This window comes from Oreochromis niloticus, unplaced genomic scaffold (genome assembly GCF_001858045.2).
Source record: "Oreochromis niloticus isolate F11D_XX unplaced genomic scaffold, O_niloticus_UMD_NMBU tig00007365_pilon, whole genome shotgun sequence".
Lineage (NCBI taxonomy): Eukaryota > Metazoa > Chordata > Actinopteri > Cichliformes > Cichlidae > Oreochromis > Oreochromis niloticus.
The window spans coordinates 215,225-233,162 of NW_020328518.1; the positions used below are offsets into that span (position 1 = coordinate 215,225).

General features: G+C 41.6%; 1 protein-coding gene, 1 long non-coding RNA gene and 1 other non-coding gene across 5 annotated transcripts in view; all 3 read left to right on the forward strand.

The window, feature by feature from the left end:
* The window catches only part of LOC109196096 (protein NLRC3-like), a 111,411-nt gene that overhangs the window by 78,306 nt on the left and 15,167 nt on the right, over positions 1-17,938 (forward strand). Inside the window, 3 exon segments of the mRNA XM_025904843.1 lie at positions 16,055-16,170; positions 16,173-16,224; positions 16,388-16,543. Of these exon segments, the coding sequence (XP_025760628.1) occupies positions 16,055-16,170; positions 16,173-16,224; positions 16,388-16,543 (324 nt within the window).
* On the forward strand, positions 788-2,200 carry LOC112845439 (uncharacterized). 2 transcript variants are annotated; one of them, XR_003218257.1, is made up of 3 exons: positions 788-894; positions 1,002-1,148; positions 2,168-2,200. It is a non-coding gene; the product is annotated as an uncharacterized LOC112845439 (long non-coding RNA). The 2 variants fall into 2 exon arrangements; XR_003218256.1 differs by lacking the exon at positions 2,168-2,200 and adding an exon at positions 1,987-2,044.
* On the forward strand, positions 2,388-15,861 carry LOC102077648 (uncharacterized). 2 transcript variants are annotated; one of them, XR_003218251.1, is made up of 8 exons: positions 2,388-2,445; positions 2,906-3,136; positions 3,252-3,395; positions 4,553-4,662; positions 12,945-13,016; positions 13,641-13,728; positions 15,515-15,708; positions 15,841-15,861. It is a non-coding gene; the product is annotated as an uncharacterized LOC102077648 (transcript). The 2 variants fall into 2 exon arrangements; XR_002057594.2 differs by lacking the exon at positions 15,841-15,861 and having other exon boundaries at positions 15,515-15,832.

Below are 17,938 nucleotides of genomic sequence, written 5' to 3' on the forward strand. Positions count from 1 at the left end.
GTCGTTTTGGTTTGCTTTGCTTAATAGTAATTTTCTAAGTTGACCTTGAACCCATTATATGTAAACATGATAGCGACCTATTCAGTTAGCTGACTGGCTTTTACCAGCTGATTTTAACATGTATTTCAACATGAGATCAACTTTTTTTAAACTAACAGGACTTTCTGCAAAGTTTGGATGCATTCACCGGAGCGAACGGATGAGTGAAAAACAACCCAATGTGACTAGACTGCACATTTGCGTTTCTGCCGCAGGTCTCATTTACGTTTCAGGTGAGTTACTGAATTTAACAAAGCAACTAGTCTGCCACTCATGACGGCTAAAATAAAAGTACAACATGACTCTGTCAAAAAAAACAACACGTTTAATGGGCGTGCTTGGATCAGGCACAGTAAATGCTAACATTATGTCACAGCTTCTGCAGCTCGTTTCTCTGGCTTGTGTTAAAATAACTTACCGTTAGTGCAGGGATGCTTGAGCCCTCGTCAGTTACTGAAGAACTGGCGTTAGTTTGGTTGATTGGGCCCGTCCTTTCACCTGCTCCAGGTAAACCATGGCGAGTTGATCCTTCCTCCTCATCCGCTTCCACTCCGAGAAGCTGATGCGCGCGTGTCCGCTTTACGTGATAGTAGGAGTTATACACTTTGTACTCACTCGGGCAGTCACCAATTCCACACACCACGCAGAAGTCAGGGCTGCGGCTGTGCATGGTGTTAATGTGACTCAAAAGTTGTCTCAGAGTCAATACTACAAACACGTAGCATATGAAGCAACGCCAAATCACGTCGGAAGCTAGCAAGTTTCAGTCGGTAGCGCGAGGCTGCAGTTGTGACTGCTGTAAAATAACTCGTTACCATGGTTACACGCGCCTGCTAAATTGTCGTAAATGTGGGGGTAAACTAAATTCTCTTTTATTAAACTATAATAATTAACGTTGATTTGCAATGAACAGAGACAGTTGTTTTGATTAAAAACAATCAATGAATCAATCTTCCTTTTAGGATTTTTTAAGCCAAAGAAATGTCAGGCAAATTGAGGACGAACTTGTGTCTGACTGTCGTAAATGGTCTGGTGGACATCTTCAGTTCATGCAGCCACGTGCCTGCCACTACTGTCCGACAGTTCTTTGCATCCGTGTTTCATTGGAAGTAAGTTAAAATGTATTGTACAGTGCTAATTTTTTCGTACATATTGCACTCCTTTTAAATGTTCTAAATTTCGGTGCATTTATATTGACTACACGACTACACGAGGCTAGCTAACGCCAGCAGAGCTAACTAGAAAGCTAAATCAGCTAACACCATGGAAGAGCTCTATGAGGTCACAGTGTCGATTTTAAGGGGTAATGTATGCAAGTTTTATTTTTAAACAGATTAAATTTACTTTTTTTTTTTTTTTTTACATAGAATAGAATAGAATTAGAATAGAATTCAACTTTATTGTCATTGCACATTTCACAGGTACAGGGCAACGAAATGCAGTTTGCATCCATCCAGAAGTGCTTTAGTGATATAGATATATTACAATATATATTAGCAATAATATAGATATGTAAGTATATTACAGAAATGGGTCTATTATGGTATGTTATAATGTACACGGTATGAAGTATGTTGTGAATATTCTATAACTATAGGTATGTACAGGCTGTAGTGAGTACAAGCTATGTACAGGATGTGAACAGGATATAAATATGAAAAACTATACAGAATATGAAATAAATAACTTTACAGAAATCTGAGTTATACAGCTATACAGAAATGGGAACTATGCAAGTTGTAAACAGTTGTAGGGTTAAAAATTATTGTATGTACAGAATGATTATTTACACAGAACTATACAGTAGTGCAGTTAAGATAAGTGAGGGTGTGGATAATTTCTACAGAGGCTGTATAAAGTGCTGGTGGTTGTGAGTGGTGGTTCAGTCCATGTTATTATTGTGTGTTTGAGGGTACGGTTGTCCATTGTGGGTGTGTGTATGTTCAGTCCATGAGTTTAACGTGGGTCAGATGTCAGGAGGCAGAGTTCAGGAGTCTGACAGCTGTGGGGAAGAAGCTGTTCCGGTACCTGGTGGTCTTAGTCCGGAGGCTCCTGTAGCGCCTCCCAGAGGGCAGGAGGGTGAAGAGTCCATGTGATGGGTGACTGGGGTCTCTGATGATTTTCCCAGCCCTTTTCAGACACCGCTTCCTGTAGATGTCTTTTATGGCAGGAAGTGGTGCTCCGGGGATGCGCTGGGCAGTTTTCACGACCCTCTGCAACGCCTTCCGGTCCGAGGCAGAGCAGTTCCCGTACCAGACTGTTATACAGTTGGTCAGGATGCTCTCGATGGTGCAGCGATAGAAGTTCACCAGGATGTCTGAGGACAGGTGGTTCTTCCTCAGAGTCCTCAAGAAGAAGAGGCACTGGTGAGCCTTCTTGACCAGCTTGGAGCAGTTGGTCGTCCAGGTGAGATCCTGGAGGTGTATGAACACGGAAGTGTGTAAATTAAATTATTTTATAAATGATGTGGTCTATGATGTTTAAGTTAATTTTTACCTTCTACTTCACATGATCATTTCCTCATTTTAGGAACATTTGTAGTTATTTGTGTTACTTATGCAAGTGTATTTATTCATCCTTAGAGTTGGATAGTGCTCAGTACCATTTACTAATTAACATTTAATTGATTAACTTTTGGGATATATATGTATGTGTATACACATACATATATATACACATACACACACACACACATATACATACATACATATATATATATGTATGTATATGTGTGTGTGTGTGTGTGTGTGTGTGTGTGTGTATACATATATTTTTTATGGCAGATTTCTGACATCTGTCATTTTAATGACATAAGATTTTTATTTTAAAGTGAGAGATATTAGTTATGTAATTATGTGTCTTGCAGCAAACAAGCCTGCAGATATCAATGTTCCAGACACCTACCGTCCAGCAACCTTGGCCAAACACAACAAGACCCTACAAACTTTGTTTAAAAGAAAAAACCACCAGGTTCTCTAAGCTCCTGGATTTGGAATTTTCAGCCAGAAGAGCATTCATTGATTCAAATACTATTCACGAGGAGGACAGACACAAAAAGGTTCTAGAAGCATATCCTTGCTTCAAGGACATTGGACATGTAAGTCATTATTGAATGCACGTGATTCAAACCAAACACAATGTTTATCATACCAACTTCTTGGTCCTCAGTGAAGCATTGACATGTTTGTATTGGTATGCTGAATATTTTATAGGTGATGGAAGAGCTTCATCGCATTTTGGATAAAGATAATGTCAACTTCATCAATGAACTGAAGGAAAGATGGCATGATTTCTGCCAGAAGGTGCAGTTTTTTGGTGTATGGAAATGCTGAAACCCCCAATGGGAATGGATAAAGGTAAGCAATGATGTTTTGTGTTATTGGTGATCAGAGTATAGTTTGGATCTTAAGGCATGTTAAAGCAGTAGTCCGTAAAGTGATGTCACTGAGGACAGGAGGAGATTTTGAAATTTTAAAGGCCTAATCGCCCACTCCCCCTCTCCTTCTGGAAGGAGCTGAAAGCCACACCTCCTACAAGTCACGTGCAGGGAAAACAGACTCAAAGGCTAAAAATAAAAACCAACAGGCCAATGTAGTGAAAGGTTGAGCCCTGCACTAATCAGTGAGCCTACATAACATACAGTGCAAGGTAAAGCCCTTTTCGTTCCCGTCCCTCTCCTCCTGAGTTAGCATGAAGTTTACAGACTGACATTAATGCAAAGTAGGTCCAGTTAGCATTCAAGCTAGAGTCATATTAGCCTACTGTAAACACAGTATACAGCAATTATCTACACCCCTTTAAAAAAAAAGTTTACAGTTCCCTGAAATAAATTTTGTGTTTTACCTGTCTAAAAGAAACTTTGCCAACTTTATATCAGTTTTGAGCCCTTGTACATCATGAAGCCTGTGTCCATCTTTTAAAAGCAAATTCTGCTCAACTGTCGTAAACGTCTAACAGAAGTTTTTGAAGGACTTTTAAACTTAAGGACTTTGCTTAAATTTTCTTTGTGAAGTAGAAGGCAGTCCAGGGATTGGTAACTTCTCTCCTTGTTTTGGTTGCTCTACAGTGTTCCTTCTGGCTTATTAAAAGCTGACTTCGGAATGTTGTTCCATTGTTGTGCAAGCTGGAGGGCATATTCATTGACTGACAGCTCCCTCTAGAGAATACACAAACCTATTGGTCAACGCTCTAGGCTCGCTTGACTGCTTTGTTTTGTTGTAGAGGCAGGAGGAGGGACTTGGGGGAAATAAAAAGTATGACAAATTACCTACTTTAAATCAGAGAACATGGTCGGATAGTCACATTTAAGCATGTTTTAGGTTACTTTAACAAGTAAAAACTATGGACTACAGGTTTAATTGCCATGTTAGTGTCTTGTTCACCTTTTATCCAATCACTGGCCAAATGTGGGTTTTTTTGTTTGTTTTTCAATTGTATACCTTTTTGATCAATTTTAATCTTGAGTATTTTGTTCAAGTGTGGTAATGAGATGATGATTCTTTTTTCTGTACAGCTGAACAGGCTCTCGAGATCCTATGTGTGCTGCCATCATTGTTCCCATCCACCTCTGCCCCTCCAAAGAGGGTACGAGATGCAAGTGAGGCTCTGGTGCATGTCCTTCAGGTGAGCTGTGCAAAATGTAGCTTTTTGTTTTTTGGGGGGTTTTGTTTGTTTGTTTTTTTGTTACTTTTTTTGTGACAGCAGTACTGGGGGCGGGGGCGCTTCTTCTGATAAGTGTTTCATAGGAAAGCACTTCTTCTCTCCTTCCAAGGCTACTACAGTCCATGTTGGTTGCGATTGATTTTTGTTTGGAAATTGGCCAGGTTAGCCCAGTTTTATAATTAAGGGTGCACGGTAATATCGGCGAACATGCCGACATTTTATGTTTGTTTTGTGCAGTGCAGAGGCTGCCTACCTTTTAGCTGATTTTAAAGTTGTTGTGTTTTTAATGTTGAGTTTAGGCTACAGTGTATTCAGCAGATAGTCTCCGTGCATCCTTAATGATAATTTTACAATGGTATTGTTTGAAGAATGTTGTCAAATGTCCATATTAATATAGCCCAGGACTTTTAATTTAAATGATAAAAACACTTTGTATTAATAACAAATGTTAGAGGTTGAGCAGTTTTAGTATGCCTAGCAGTGTGTTTGTCTGTGCTTTGAATTGTGCCTGTGCAATGCACAGATTTTAGCAGTGTATTAAGCGCCAGATTGGGCAGAACAAAAAGTCACTGCAAAATGGCTTCTTTAATGCAGTCCTCTCTTTTTATGGGGCTTTACCAATAAAGTTGCTGCTCTGCAAATCTATAGTTTTCATTTTTTTTTTCTTATAAGCAGTAGGTAAATGTCTTGAATCTAGAACAGTATTACTGCTGTATAGAAAGGTAAATGCACTAGAAATGGAGAATTATTACAAAAATACTAGTAAAAGAATGCTAACTTAAATAAATTTTGTCTCAAAATGCCAGTTTCTTATTTCAAGTAAGGTGTTGGACTTAAATCTAGAACAGTGTCACATTTTAGAACTGAAAATAAGTTATATACACTTACAACAAAGAGTGTGATGTTGGAAGGTTTAAAAAAAGAAGCTACTTTTGAGCATCACAAACTTATTATGAGACACAAACTTCACAACACTAGTAAAATATAGCTAAGAATGAGTTTTTCCAGCTAATTCCAAGATCTCGTAAGGCTTAATAAACTGTCTTATTTCAAGAAATTTTGTCAAGAGAATTTTCACTTGTTCCATTGGCAGATTTTTTTCACTTATTTGAAGCTAAAATATCTTGTATTAAGTTTTTTTTTCTTGTTTTTGGAGGGCCATTTTTTCCAGTGTGTGCATATATGTTACTAAAAAGGTTTTTTACTAAACTGCATAATAACTCCCAAATTTGGACAAAATAATAAGAAAGTCTATGAAAAATCCTCTTACACAAACTAGCCTTCAGTGTACTCCAGAGAAACTTAAAGTGTCATATAATAATAACAATAAATAACCATCATTATTGTATAGCACTATTTAAAACACATTTCTGAAACTCTTAACACATCACAGAGAGGTCTACATATCACATCACACAGTATAGAAACATGTATATTCAACCATAAACTGTTACAGATCCTTCTTACAAACATATTAACATTAAAGCAGTGGTGTGAATCATAGTCAAAAGTCAATGGGGATTGGATAAATGGATGGAGATAGAAGGAAATGAAATTACATCTAATTAGTACTGGTACATAGTACAGTACAGGACTGCTGCATATTCTTCCCACTGAATGTGTCCAGTTACCCTTAATTAACATACAATGAAGGCTGAGTTAGTCTGAGGATTGACCCTTGTGGGATCCCATAGGAGTGGAGTAAGCCCTGTAGTTATTTATATGAATTTTGAAGTGTTTGTGAGATAAGAATGATGAAAACTATGTGAGAGCATCGCTATAACTATAATCTCAGTTCACTATTCTGTTTGTTAGAATGGCATTAATCACCTTACCATTACTCAAGAATATTATTTTGGAGTTTCAGCAGGCACAGTGATTTACACACTGGTGCCTTCCTGCAAAAAACCTGTTCCTGGTATTAACGCCTGTCAGCAGGGGGCTGTATTACAGTTTTCTCCTACAATCCAAGGGTCCTAAATTTAATTGACCATAGTGTGAATATGAGTGTGTGGTTCTGTCTCTCAGTGATGGACTAGTGGCAGGTCAAGAGGTGACAGGTGGGATGGGTTTGTGACACCACAGGTTCCTAAGTTGGAGGAGAGGTTAAGAGGATGGATAGATGGTGTTTTAGTGCTGTGACTCTGAGAGAAACTAGATTAGAATTGATGCAAGGTGCAGGGTTCCTTAACCAGTTGAAGAAGCAGGTTTTTGGAAAACTTCAGTAACGACTTGTATTTTAGAAATGTGGCTGTAATTATATAACAGTGGAAGACACAGGCTGCCTTCAAGTGTTCAGGTATCCAAAGCAAAAGCTGATAACATGAAGGAAAGGGGAGATGACCAGAAATCTTTGAGAGATTTACCAGGAATAATATCAGCAGAAGGCCATGCATATGAAAAATGGTATTCACGAAATGGAAACTGTACATTCAGGTAACAGTTATTAATTTAAATTAATGTTCAAAAATATTTAAACTGAAAGATTTTACTACTTTGTGAAAAGTATTAGTTGATCTTGAATTTAAGGGCATCGACTCATCTTTATAAAGGTGGGACGGGGACAAGAAAAACCCAGAGAAGTAAGTGTGGGAGGGACAGGAATATTTTGCAACTAATTCGGTTAACTGGCCATAGGGAAGTCATTTAATTGGGTATAAAAGGAGCATATTGGAAGAACAGGGTTCTCATTGGTTTACCCATCTACAAACTGTGGCACAGTATCAGAATAATGTTCTGCAGTGTGAAATCTTTACTGGGTAAATCTAGTAAAGATCTGAAAACCAACATGATCTTCTGTTACTCAGGTGGCACGCTGTCATGGAAGTCACTGCATGGGTTTAGGAACACCTGCACGTTCTGCCTGTGAACACTGACATATCCAAATGGTCTGAGCTGAAGTTTGTTATCAGTGTTCGGTTTAAAAAGGCTGCATCTCTGATGGTTGGCATTAGATCAGTGCCTATGGAATTGGCATCTTGCACATTTGGAAAGGAACCAAGACTGAATTATATACACAGGTTTTAGAGCAACATGTGCTCCCATGGAGATGATGTCTTTTACATGTTTAAGGAGGATGTTGCTCAGCTGCACACTACAGCAGGGCTTTGTAGTGGAAGACCGCAAGTCCTGAACCGGCCTGTCTGTGGTCCAGGTATTTGTGACATCACGAGATGAAAAGCCGCAGGACTGCTGAGCAGCTCTGTCTCTTATATCAGACACAAATGATGCTCTACCAAAAGTCCAGCACCTGGTCTCCTCAGTTCCCAGGTGTTTATGGACGGTTGTTGAAAGTAGAGGTGATGTTGGAAACATGGCCATGCTGCAAGCTTTTTGGGATGTTGCTGCCACCAAATTCACAATGAGCTCATATGTTTTCTATGTTGCATTATGAGTAAAGTATGGGTTCATGAGATTTGGAGGAGGTAAAGTTTTTTGAACAGCATGTATAACTTTAACTGAGCTTCGTTAGTCTTTCTTAGCCTGCTGCAGTTACACTTACAGCCGCGTATCTATTACAGTGAATCTACCGTCAGCTGTATAATGTTAGCATTAGCTTGTGTTGATGGTAAGCTGCTATTAGCAGGTCCTGTTCAGTGCTTAGTTGTGTCCAGACGACTTTACAGTTTATTTTTCTCCGTATTATGATCACCAGATATTTGTGGATGGCCTCGTGTGTACGGAAGCTTTGTGGTGAAGCGCTTTGGCCTGTGGGAAATGTAGGAAACATCAGGACGAGCTGCGCACCGCAGGAAACAAACATGCTGCTCTGTCTTGGCTGGTCGGCTTTGCCATTTCCAGATTGAGCTTTGTTATATATCTGGGGGATTATTCTTGATTAATTATTTGAGCTGTCACGTACTATGTGGCTGTATCAGTCTGAGTGCAGCTCATCATGGTGTGTCGCACTAATTTAACAACAGTAGATGTATTTAGCCTGATATCCTCTTTAGAGACCAACAGAGCAAACGCTGCTGATTTTATTTTTGTATTTTATAGTTTGAAAGTGACACTTGGGACACAATGAGTGTGCGTCCCAATGTATTCTGCTCCTTCAGACACAGATCCACACAGCATGTGTATATAAAACCATGGAAGAAGCAGGAGCTTTCATTGTGACACACTGCTTAGCTTCACAGTGTGTGTGTGACACAGGTGGGTCACTTGCAGAGGTGAGGCCTGCTAAAAAGCTACAGCTGTAAACTGTAACAGTGCTCATATAGGGGGCTGCTGGGGTTGTCTCACTTTTGGATGCAGGCTCCAGAGGCCGTTAGGGGAATTGCAGTTTTTGGCACTTCTGCACAGGTTTCAGTTTTCAGCCCTGGAGGTGCCGCCTGATATGAGGTGACACTTTTGCCTTTGTCCTCTCACCGTCTGTGAGAGATGTGTATCCACCATGTGAGTCCCTCCCTCTCCACCAGTCGGTCAGACGTCTGCCCGTCCTCCAGTCTGGTTCGGCTAAAAGGGAGATTTTCCTTCCCGCTGTGGCCAAGGGCTTGCTCATTGGGGTTGACTGGTTGATGGGATTTTCTCTGCACTTCATGGTCTGTGCCTTCAAGTGACTGTTGTTGTGATTTGGTTGATCACAGAGACTTAAGAGACCTGGTGACCTCTAATTTCCTGCTTCTAAATTCAGACAGAGGCTGTTGTGCTCGGCCCTAAAACTCTTAGAAACGGCATCATCGTGGCCTCCAGTGAAGCTGTGAGGAGCCATCTTTGAGCAGAATATATCATTCAGTGTGCACAAACAACCATGTAGGTCTGTGAACTAAGCTGAGAGTGATTCTAGCTGCATGATTGTGAGTCAGTGTTATCAGACAAGTGCCATGAAAAGCCTCAAAGCCTCCAGTTAACCTGAAACGCTGCAGCACGAGTCCCAACAGGAAGTAGAAAGAGAGCATATTTGTCACATATTAGCTCCTCTTCACTGACTCCCTGTTAAATCCAAGATTTAAAATCCTCCTTCTGACAGACGAGGTCTCATAATCAGCCTCTGTCGTCTCTTAAAAAGCTTGTAGTACAAAGTTATACTGATAGAAGACTCCCTCCTCAGACTGCAGCCTTATTTGTTGTTGCTAGGTAGAATAGGAGGCAGTGCCTTCAGCTGTCTCTCAGTGGCCCATCTCCTGTGGACCAGCTCCCAGCTTGGATTCATGAGACTCCCGATTTAGTTTTTGTGTTTTTTCTCTAAAGCTTATTGTTAGAACTGGATCAGGTGTCTCTGAGCCGTATCCCAGTAACACTGCAGTAGGAGGGCTGCTGGGAGACTTCATCTATCACCATGTGTTCTCTTTGAAAGCTACATATTTGTTATATAAGATAACGTAATCAGGCACTGTTAGCATCTCTGTTTGAACACTTATTAATAGATATACATGACAACACACTGCCACAGTACTAAGATAGTTTAGCAAAATGCATTTGGAAACAACAATGTACACGTCATGTAAGTTCATAAAAAGTTTCATCCAGACTGATCACATGTCTCTGAGGTGAGGGGGAGCGGCAACATCACCTGCTTACATCATTTTATTTCCTGGTCACAACCACAGTTTAAATCATGATTCAAGTACAGATTTGAAGCTTTAACAAAAGTATTGCTTTCATTTCTCAGAAATTACAGATATTTGAATGCTCTCACTACATTTATTGGACACATTCATTTTAAATATAAAGATTGTTTTTAATACCTTGATGAAAATCCTTTGCAGATGATGCCTCAGGTCTAAAACTCTTAAAGCTTTTCCTAATTCTGTATTCCCAGTATTCCCAGTGTGCCTCCTTAGTGTCATGGTTAACACGTTGGCACAGGAAGTGACAAAGTCACTGGTTAAAGGCAAATAAGAAGCTTTAAAAATAAAAGCTGCCATGTGAAACAAATGGAGCTTCCTGCTGTGGTGACCCCAGACTGACTAAAGCATTTCTATAAACTAACACAAGAAAAAACGAGAACATATCAAAATGAAAAGTAACTGCCATAAATCTCATGTACTTACACAGAAAAGTCAAAGCTCTGCCCATCAAAGCCCGACTGTGACGACCTCAGGGCTCCACCACAGCAATCACAGGCTGCCACTGTGCCGCTGAGGGCTCTCCCAAAAAGCTGCGGCCCGTCAGGCCCGTCGGGCTCATGCAGTCTGAGTGTTGCACAGCAAAGCCTCCGTGGTGTCTGTGGAGAAGGAAGTAGTATGTTTTGTCATTTTGATTTATTATTTTGTTATTATTGGTATTACTGTCATTACTGTTGCATCATAAACATATAGCAAGCATATGTATACAAGAAGTATTGATACAAGAGGTATTGATATTGCATTCAAATGTTCAAATATATTGGTATCATATTAGTCTTTATTACAGGTCCAAGAAGAACCACTTTAAACGGTTGAGTTGAATCTATAATTTTAAATGTTTTTAATGCTTCTATGATCTCAGTGTTTCTGTGTAGAGGGCAGAGGCAGGAAGTTATAGGCTTTTGAAGTTGCAGGTTTTGCAGAAGCGAAACCGAAAGCAGAGTGAGTGCAAGCCAAAGAGTAGGGTGTTTATTATGCATTTATCTTTGATTTAAGCTTTTAGTAGAGGCTTTTGATTAAAACATTTATTCAGTAGATTACATATATAGTTCCAGTTAGGTTATTATATGTAAGGATGAGCCTCTGTTCTGGTGAAAGGTCAGAAGTGTAACGGGTGAGATGTGAGAGCATTTAAGGGCGAGACACACATACAGACACAAATAGTGAGAGGTCATGACACGTACGCAGTACACAGCATGCACGCGCCCTCGCACGTGCACGCACACACAAATTAGAGAGACTCATTTAGTAGGCAAGAGTTGAAATACGTTTTGCTATGGCTGCAAAGTCGAGGCGTACGTGGTAGTCTGTTACAGGAAGTGCACCAGATGTCCCAGGAGATAAGCGACAGCGAAGGTGGGTTGACAGGAAGCACCTGGCGTCGACCCGAAGAAGATGTTCTGTTTTAGACTATGTTAAGAGTCATTGTGGTTTTGGAGTGACGTATGCTTTGTTTAAATCTGCCTAGCAACAGAAAAGGGGGCTGTACTATCTTAACCCTATAAAACCGTTGTCTGAATATGGTAAAGACAGTTCAATACTGACTGGGTTGTTGGACTCACACATGTGTTCATTAAAATGTCGTCTAATTGCACACTGGACCGGATCTGTGGTTATTTTTGGATTCCTCTCTCAACATTGAACCCTTAACATGTCATTTCTAAAGCATCGTGCTCATGCATTGTTCTGGCTTGTATTGCTAGTGCAGACCTAGCATTACAGCACAGCCTGTATTGTTTGCTGTAACGGCAACATCCTGTAGAAACCGCTGGCACTGTTTGGTTTCAGACTTTCAAACCATTCACAGCCATGAAACGGGACTGAGCTTATTTTCAGCTTCATCTAAAATATAATGAAGGCTTTCTTTACGTTGTTGAAATGTCTTCTTCATGTTGGTGACACGTTTTAAAGTGTTCAGATTTAAAGTGCAGTGATGTGTGTGTGTGTGTGTGTGTGTGCGTGTGTGTGTGTGTATGTGTGTGCACTGTCACGCTGCTCTGACTGGTCAGTAACTCTGTTCTACATATTGTAGTAAATAAGCTGTTGATAAGATGAACAGGTGCTGACTTACCTGTTCCTGTTTTGGGAGCCAGTAAACAGGCTGCTGGTAGCAGGTGGACAGTACAGCCTGGCTTATCGTTATGGTAACAGCAGGTGGGTGGGGCTGGGTGTGTTTGGGGAGGGGGTTGGGTTACTGTGTTAGTATATTAATAGTATTCAAAAAGCAATATGTGTTTACTGATGCTGCTCATCCCCTCATTGTTTAGTATATGTAATAAATAATTGTTATTATTATCAATATTATTATCAGGTTAAGTGAAATTCATTCAGTCCAACTCAAAGAGAATTTCTATTTGTGCAAAATATTCAGTTTGCATAACATCAAGAAGCATAAATTCATATTAAAATATGTAAGAAAACCTAAAGTGTTGTTTAGTCAGTGGGTGGATGCTGAATGGTAATCTTGGTTTCCTTTGTTTGGGACAAACATTTGGGGATGTTTGTTTGAGAGGAAGAATAAAGTGTTGGATCAGTCAGGGGTTCGATGTCACGTCCCTGAGCTAAAGTCTGATTTGCCCTGATATGTGATCAGCTGTAGTTTAACAGGAGAGCTGTCTTTACTTTGATCAAACCTCCTTCTCTTGTTCTAATGGAGATTCTGGATGTTCACAGGTATGATCCAGGGACATGATGGAGAGTTTAAAGACGCGGCTCGAGTTCCCCAGCCCTGTCATACAAGCCCAGGTAAGAGGCGGGCTCTGCTCTGTGACTCCTCCCATCCAAATGATACAAATGATCCTTCCCTTGTCTGCAGAGATTCCACAGGTACCAGTGATTTGTTAATGATAGAGGTAAACTAGCAGCTCACACAGGCAGAAAATCTCTACCATCAACAGGAATTCAGTAATACTCATAAAAAAGTATCCTGATAAGACAGAGTAAAGAGTAATGTGACTATTTGATAGAGTAACATGACTGTAAAGTGCACTGATACAAAAATAAAGAAGCCGCGCTGCTGTGCTAGTTAACGTGAGCGAGCCTAAATATGGAAGTAAACAAAAGTGATGCTTTTTGTTTTACATGTGCAAATATCTCTGCTCCAAACCTGAGCCTGGACTCACAGCAGCTGGCTATTTGGCATTAATGCTTATCAGCTTCTTCACTGACAGCAGCGGGCTGACATGGCCATGCACACATGTGAATATCTGACATTCAAAGACACTTTGTAGAAATTTCATCCTTTTCAAGGAAGCAACATTTTTTTTGCCTTGTTACTACCAGGGAAAACACACCTGAGGTTTAATGTGTAAGCCCTCGGGCCTCTGTGGCATGTATTGACCTGTTGGCATCGCTGTTTGTTTTCTGCAGGAGTTGCTGTTGGATGAGCTGGTGATGGGCGTGGCCTTGCTCTTGTTGGAAACCCCTTCAGATCAGCTGACCAGCCTTCTCAGACTTGGTAAAGTGATTATTTTGGACAAAGCTCTGCTGGCTTTAGCTTCCTTTAAGAGACTCAGATTCAGAAGACTTTATTTATCCCTAAAGGGCAATTAAGAGACTGACCTTGCTGACCGTACATACAATACACAAATATCACATTGGGGAGACAGGTCAGAACAGGTAGCTGGCCGGTCAGCCGCACGAGCAGCGACCCGGAACCGAACAACCACAGAAAATGCACAACATGAGGAAAGAAAAAAATAACTCCCCCCAGACTGAGCTCCAACAGGGAGATCAGTTTGAGAACAGAAAAAAACACCTCAGCACATGAATCAGCACATCTCACTACATAGAAGACATAAGCGCATCCAGCTGGCGCCAGGGGGGGCCGCATGAAATGAAGATGGTAGCTGTTTTGGTTAGTGCGAACAAACTGCTTCTAATTTTACAGTTGGTCTAATGTCCGTCACTGGTCACCAGGTCTCTCAATTCCCGTTGTTCTTCTTCAAGATCTTATCCATATTGCATTCAATAAGCACAGTCTGAGTACTCACAGCCCTGCCCATCGTCTATCATGTAGGCCAGCCTTGTGGGATTTTGAACAGCTGTAGCCGCTTCTTGTTCTTCAATAAGCCGGGTCCGAGCCAGCTCAGATCAGCCAGAACTCTGTTATCGTGGTTCTGAATTGGTAGATGTTGTTCAGTGTCCTCCATCGAGAGTGTCGCCAGACACACGACGCAACCGACCATCGAGTATCCATCAGCAAACATCTCCGCAGGACAATCAGGCTCTTCCAAGGTCAGGAGTTGTCAGTTTCATTAAGGGACCAGTTGATTAAATCCATAATTCTTCTTTAGGTTTTTAGAGAGCAAGTCTGGGAGACTCTCTTAGGGTTAGAGAATAAGCGAGACTATACAAAGGACATGAGAAGCCAAGCAGGAAAGATAAGGGAGAGGGAGAAGGAGAAAGTGTGACCGCCTCCGTCAAGAGCCAAGAGAAGAGAAGAGACGGGACTTTGAAGCGTTGAAGCAGTGAAAGGATTAGTGGGAACAAAACTAGTGTTGGGAAATCAGTTTTACCCCGGTTCTTTTTATTCCTCGGGCCTCCAGAGATGGCACCGGACCCAGTAGTCATTTTTACAAAAACTTTATTCATCTTTATTTAAGCATGCATTCTTCTAGAAGGGAAGACGAGGCCGGTGTCCCTCTGCAAAAATCTTCACCCCTTTGTTAGTTACAGCCAGCTTTATAGAGGCGACCCCATCATAAATCCCCCATGGTGTGCTGCAAACTCTATGTCTGTGTGTGTATGCACGAGCACGTGAGTGCCTGTGTGTGCGCGCGTACCTGTGTGTGTGTGTGTGCACGTAAGTGAGTGTGCATGTAGGTGTGGGTGTGTCGTAACAGTCGAAGCACTGTTTGTGTGTGTCTCTGTGTACGTGACTTCCTAGGGGTCATAAAAGCCCATCTCCCTTCCAGACCACAGTTATCCAGTTACAAATGTTGAGACCCCCACCCAGGTATCCTCTGGGGAATTTCCACTCAGCATTAACTCCTCTTTGTCTTACTTTCACAGTTCAACTGGGGGAGGGTCTCCTAAAATATACTCCTAAGTTCATGACACAGTCAGGCCTTTATTACATCCAGGGCAGTGTCAATTTCACTACAACAATTCTACATGCTATCTACACATTTTTAACCTCACAAATAAGCTACGCATATCTTCACCAGGTTGTGTGTGCAGGTCATGGTTGGAACCTCACAGAGCTTTGTGTCCTACATGAGATATTCTTTCTCTCAACACAGCACTGAGTTTGGTCCCTGAACAGGCGGAGGCGTCGCCCTGGTTGAGTCCGGTCCTGATTCTCCCTGTGTTGCAGTTCCTGTCCTGCTTGGGTCTCACTGAGCCGCTGTCTGACCAGAACACACACAGCACCAACCACAGGCTGGCTCACAGCCTGCTGCGCAGCATCAGCAGGCCCGCAGATAAACCCCAGCAGGTAGCCTAGCAGTTAGCCTAGCAGGTAACACAACAGGTAACCCAGCAGGTAGCCTAGCAGTTAGCCCAGCAGGTAACCCAGCAGGTAGCCTAGCAGTTAGCCTAGCAGGTAACACAACAGGTAGCCCAGCAGGTAACCCAGCAGGTAACCCAGCAGGTAGCCCAGCAGGTAACCCAGCAGGTAACCCAACAGGTAACTCAGCAGGTAACACAACAGGTAACTCAGCAGGTAACACAACAGGTAGCCCAACAGGTTACCTAATCTAGATCATTATCTAGATCATGTTTTTTCAAAGGTTCAGACCAGAAAGTTTAACATGATTATTTTTCTCTTTATTGTCTCTCAGATTGAGTGTCTGTAATCTCTCAGAGAGAAGCTGTGAAACTCTGTCTTCACTACTCAGCTCCCAGCCCTGTAGTTTGAGACAGCTTGACCTGAGTAACAATGACCTGAAGGACTCTGGAAAGTTTTCTCTTCTGGACTGAAAAGTCCATATTGTGAACTGGAAACACTCAGGTCAGCGTTCTTGAAATGTTCAGTAGAGGAGGTTTAGAGGTTTACAATCTAAGGTTTAGATTGACTAATGGCTATTTTTAACTCCTGTTTCATTTTTGGCTGCAATTTCCTGTTTGCATTTAGCTATTTTGCTATTCTCTAAGAGTATTTGTCATGTCTGCAGGCTGTCAGGCTGCCTGGTCACAGAGGAAGGTTGCAAGTCTCTGGTCTCAGCTTTTAGCTCCAGTTCTTCCCATCTGAAAGAGCTGGACCTGAGCTACAATAACCCAGGAGAGGCAGGCGTGAAGATGCTTGAGCAGCTAAGACTGGACACTCTGAGGTATGTAGATGGCCGTTACAGCCACAAACAGTGTCTGATAGATGAGGAAACTGGCTCTGTCTGATTACTTAATGCTGGAAACCAGTGTTATTTGAACAATCACACATATAGGAACATTTTTCCCATTCTGGTCTAACATAAACAGTAGATGTCTGTATGTGGTCTCAAAGGACAAAATCTCTGTCAGCAACAACGGTGCAGCCTGTTCAAACTGATCTCTGGAAAGGAACTGACATTTTCACTCTCTTTATTTATTTTAAGTTTCATCTGTGAGCAGAGACCATGTCCAGGACATGTTTAGCCTGGCCCAGCATGAACTAGAATTAGGGGGAAGTTGTTTCCCCAGCTTAGAAAAACATATTAGTAAAAGTAAACGGATTACTAGGTCTCTCAACTTAACTGGCCCCCTACTAAAATGGGCTATTTTGCACTGCTAGTTTGCTGCTTCTGAGCGTTTCCTATTGAAACTTGTTTGTGCTAAAATATCAAATTGATCTTCTGGACTTTGTGATGATAGTTAGTAGAAAACAACAGAAAAATAGAATGCAGTCAAAGTGAATTAACTTTGGTCGATCAACCTTGAAATTATAATTATAATAAGAAATAATCATTCCAACAGAAAGAAGAGATTAAGAAACAAAGGGATGGAGCTGGTGGAGGAAACCGGGTCACCGGTCTGGTGTTAGGCCCAGACTAGTGGGTGTTTTTGACTGTAAAGTGGATGTAGCATTAACAACCACTGGTCCTGTTACCCTGCAGCCTGCACTGCAGGATATGTGTTGCAGCACTGAGAGCTCCAGAAAGAGCCTTCATGGTGGCCCTGCAGCAACCAGCACTTCAGTCAAATGCTGTCAAAAGTGCTCCCAGAGACACTGTTAGCTGTAACGACAGGCGACAGGGTCATCCGGGTGATACCCGCGACAGAGAGGGACAGTCGTTAATAATCAGTGGTCAAGCACCACTTTTTTTGCACCGTTTGATCGACAGGGCGGGGTCCCGGCCGTAACCATCCAACGTGACTGACAGGTAAGCTTTAAGTAAAGCTGTAAGGCGCAAGTGGATACTTAGACGCTGGAGGTGGAGCTTCCTGTCCAGCCGCGGGAAGCGGTTATAAATTAATTAGGGCCTAGAAATTTGACCGCTATCGGAGAGGGCGTTCCCGAAGCGGGTTGATTGACCAGGAAGGGGGGCGAACCTGGGCCTCAGAGGCTTTTAAATTAGTCGAAACGGTAGGATGACTAGTACTAGAGGAAGATGAAGTGAAGATGTGAATATGGTAATGGAAATAATTTATCTTGGCAGTTACTGGCAGTCTTTTGTTATATATAAATGTGTGAATGTATAAGTGAAGTGTAAAATTGTCATTTGGATGAAGGATTAAAGGTGCACATTGTT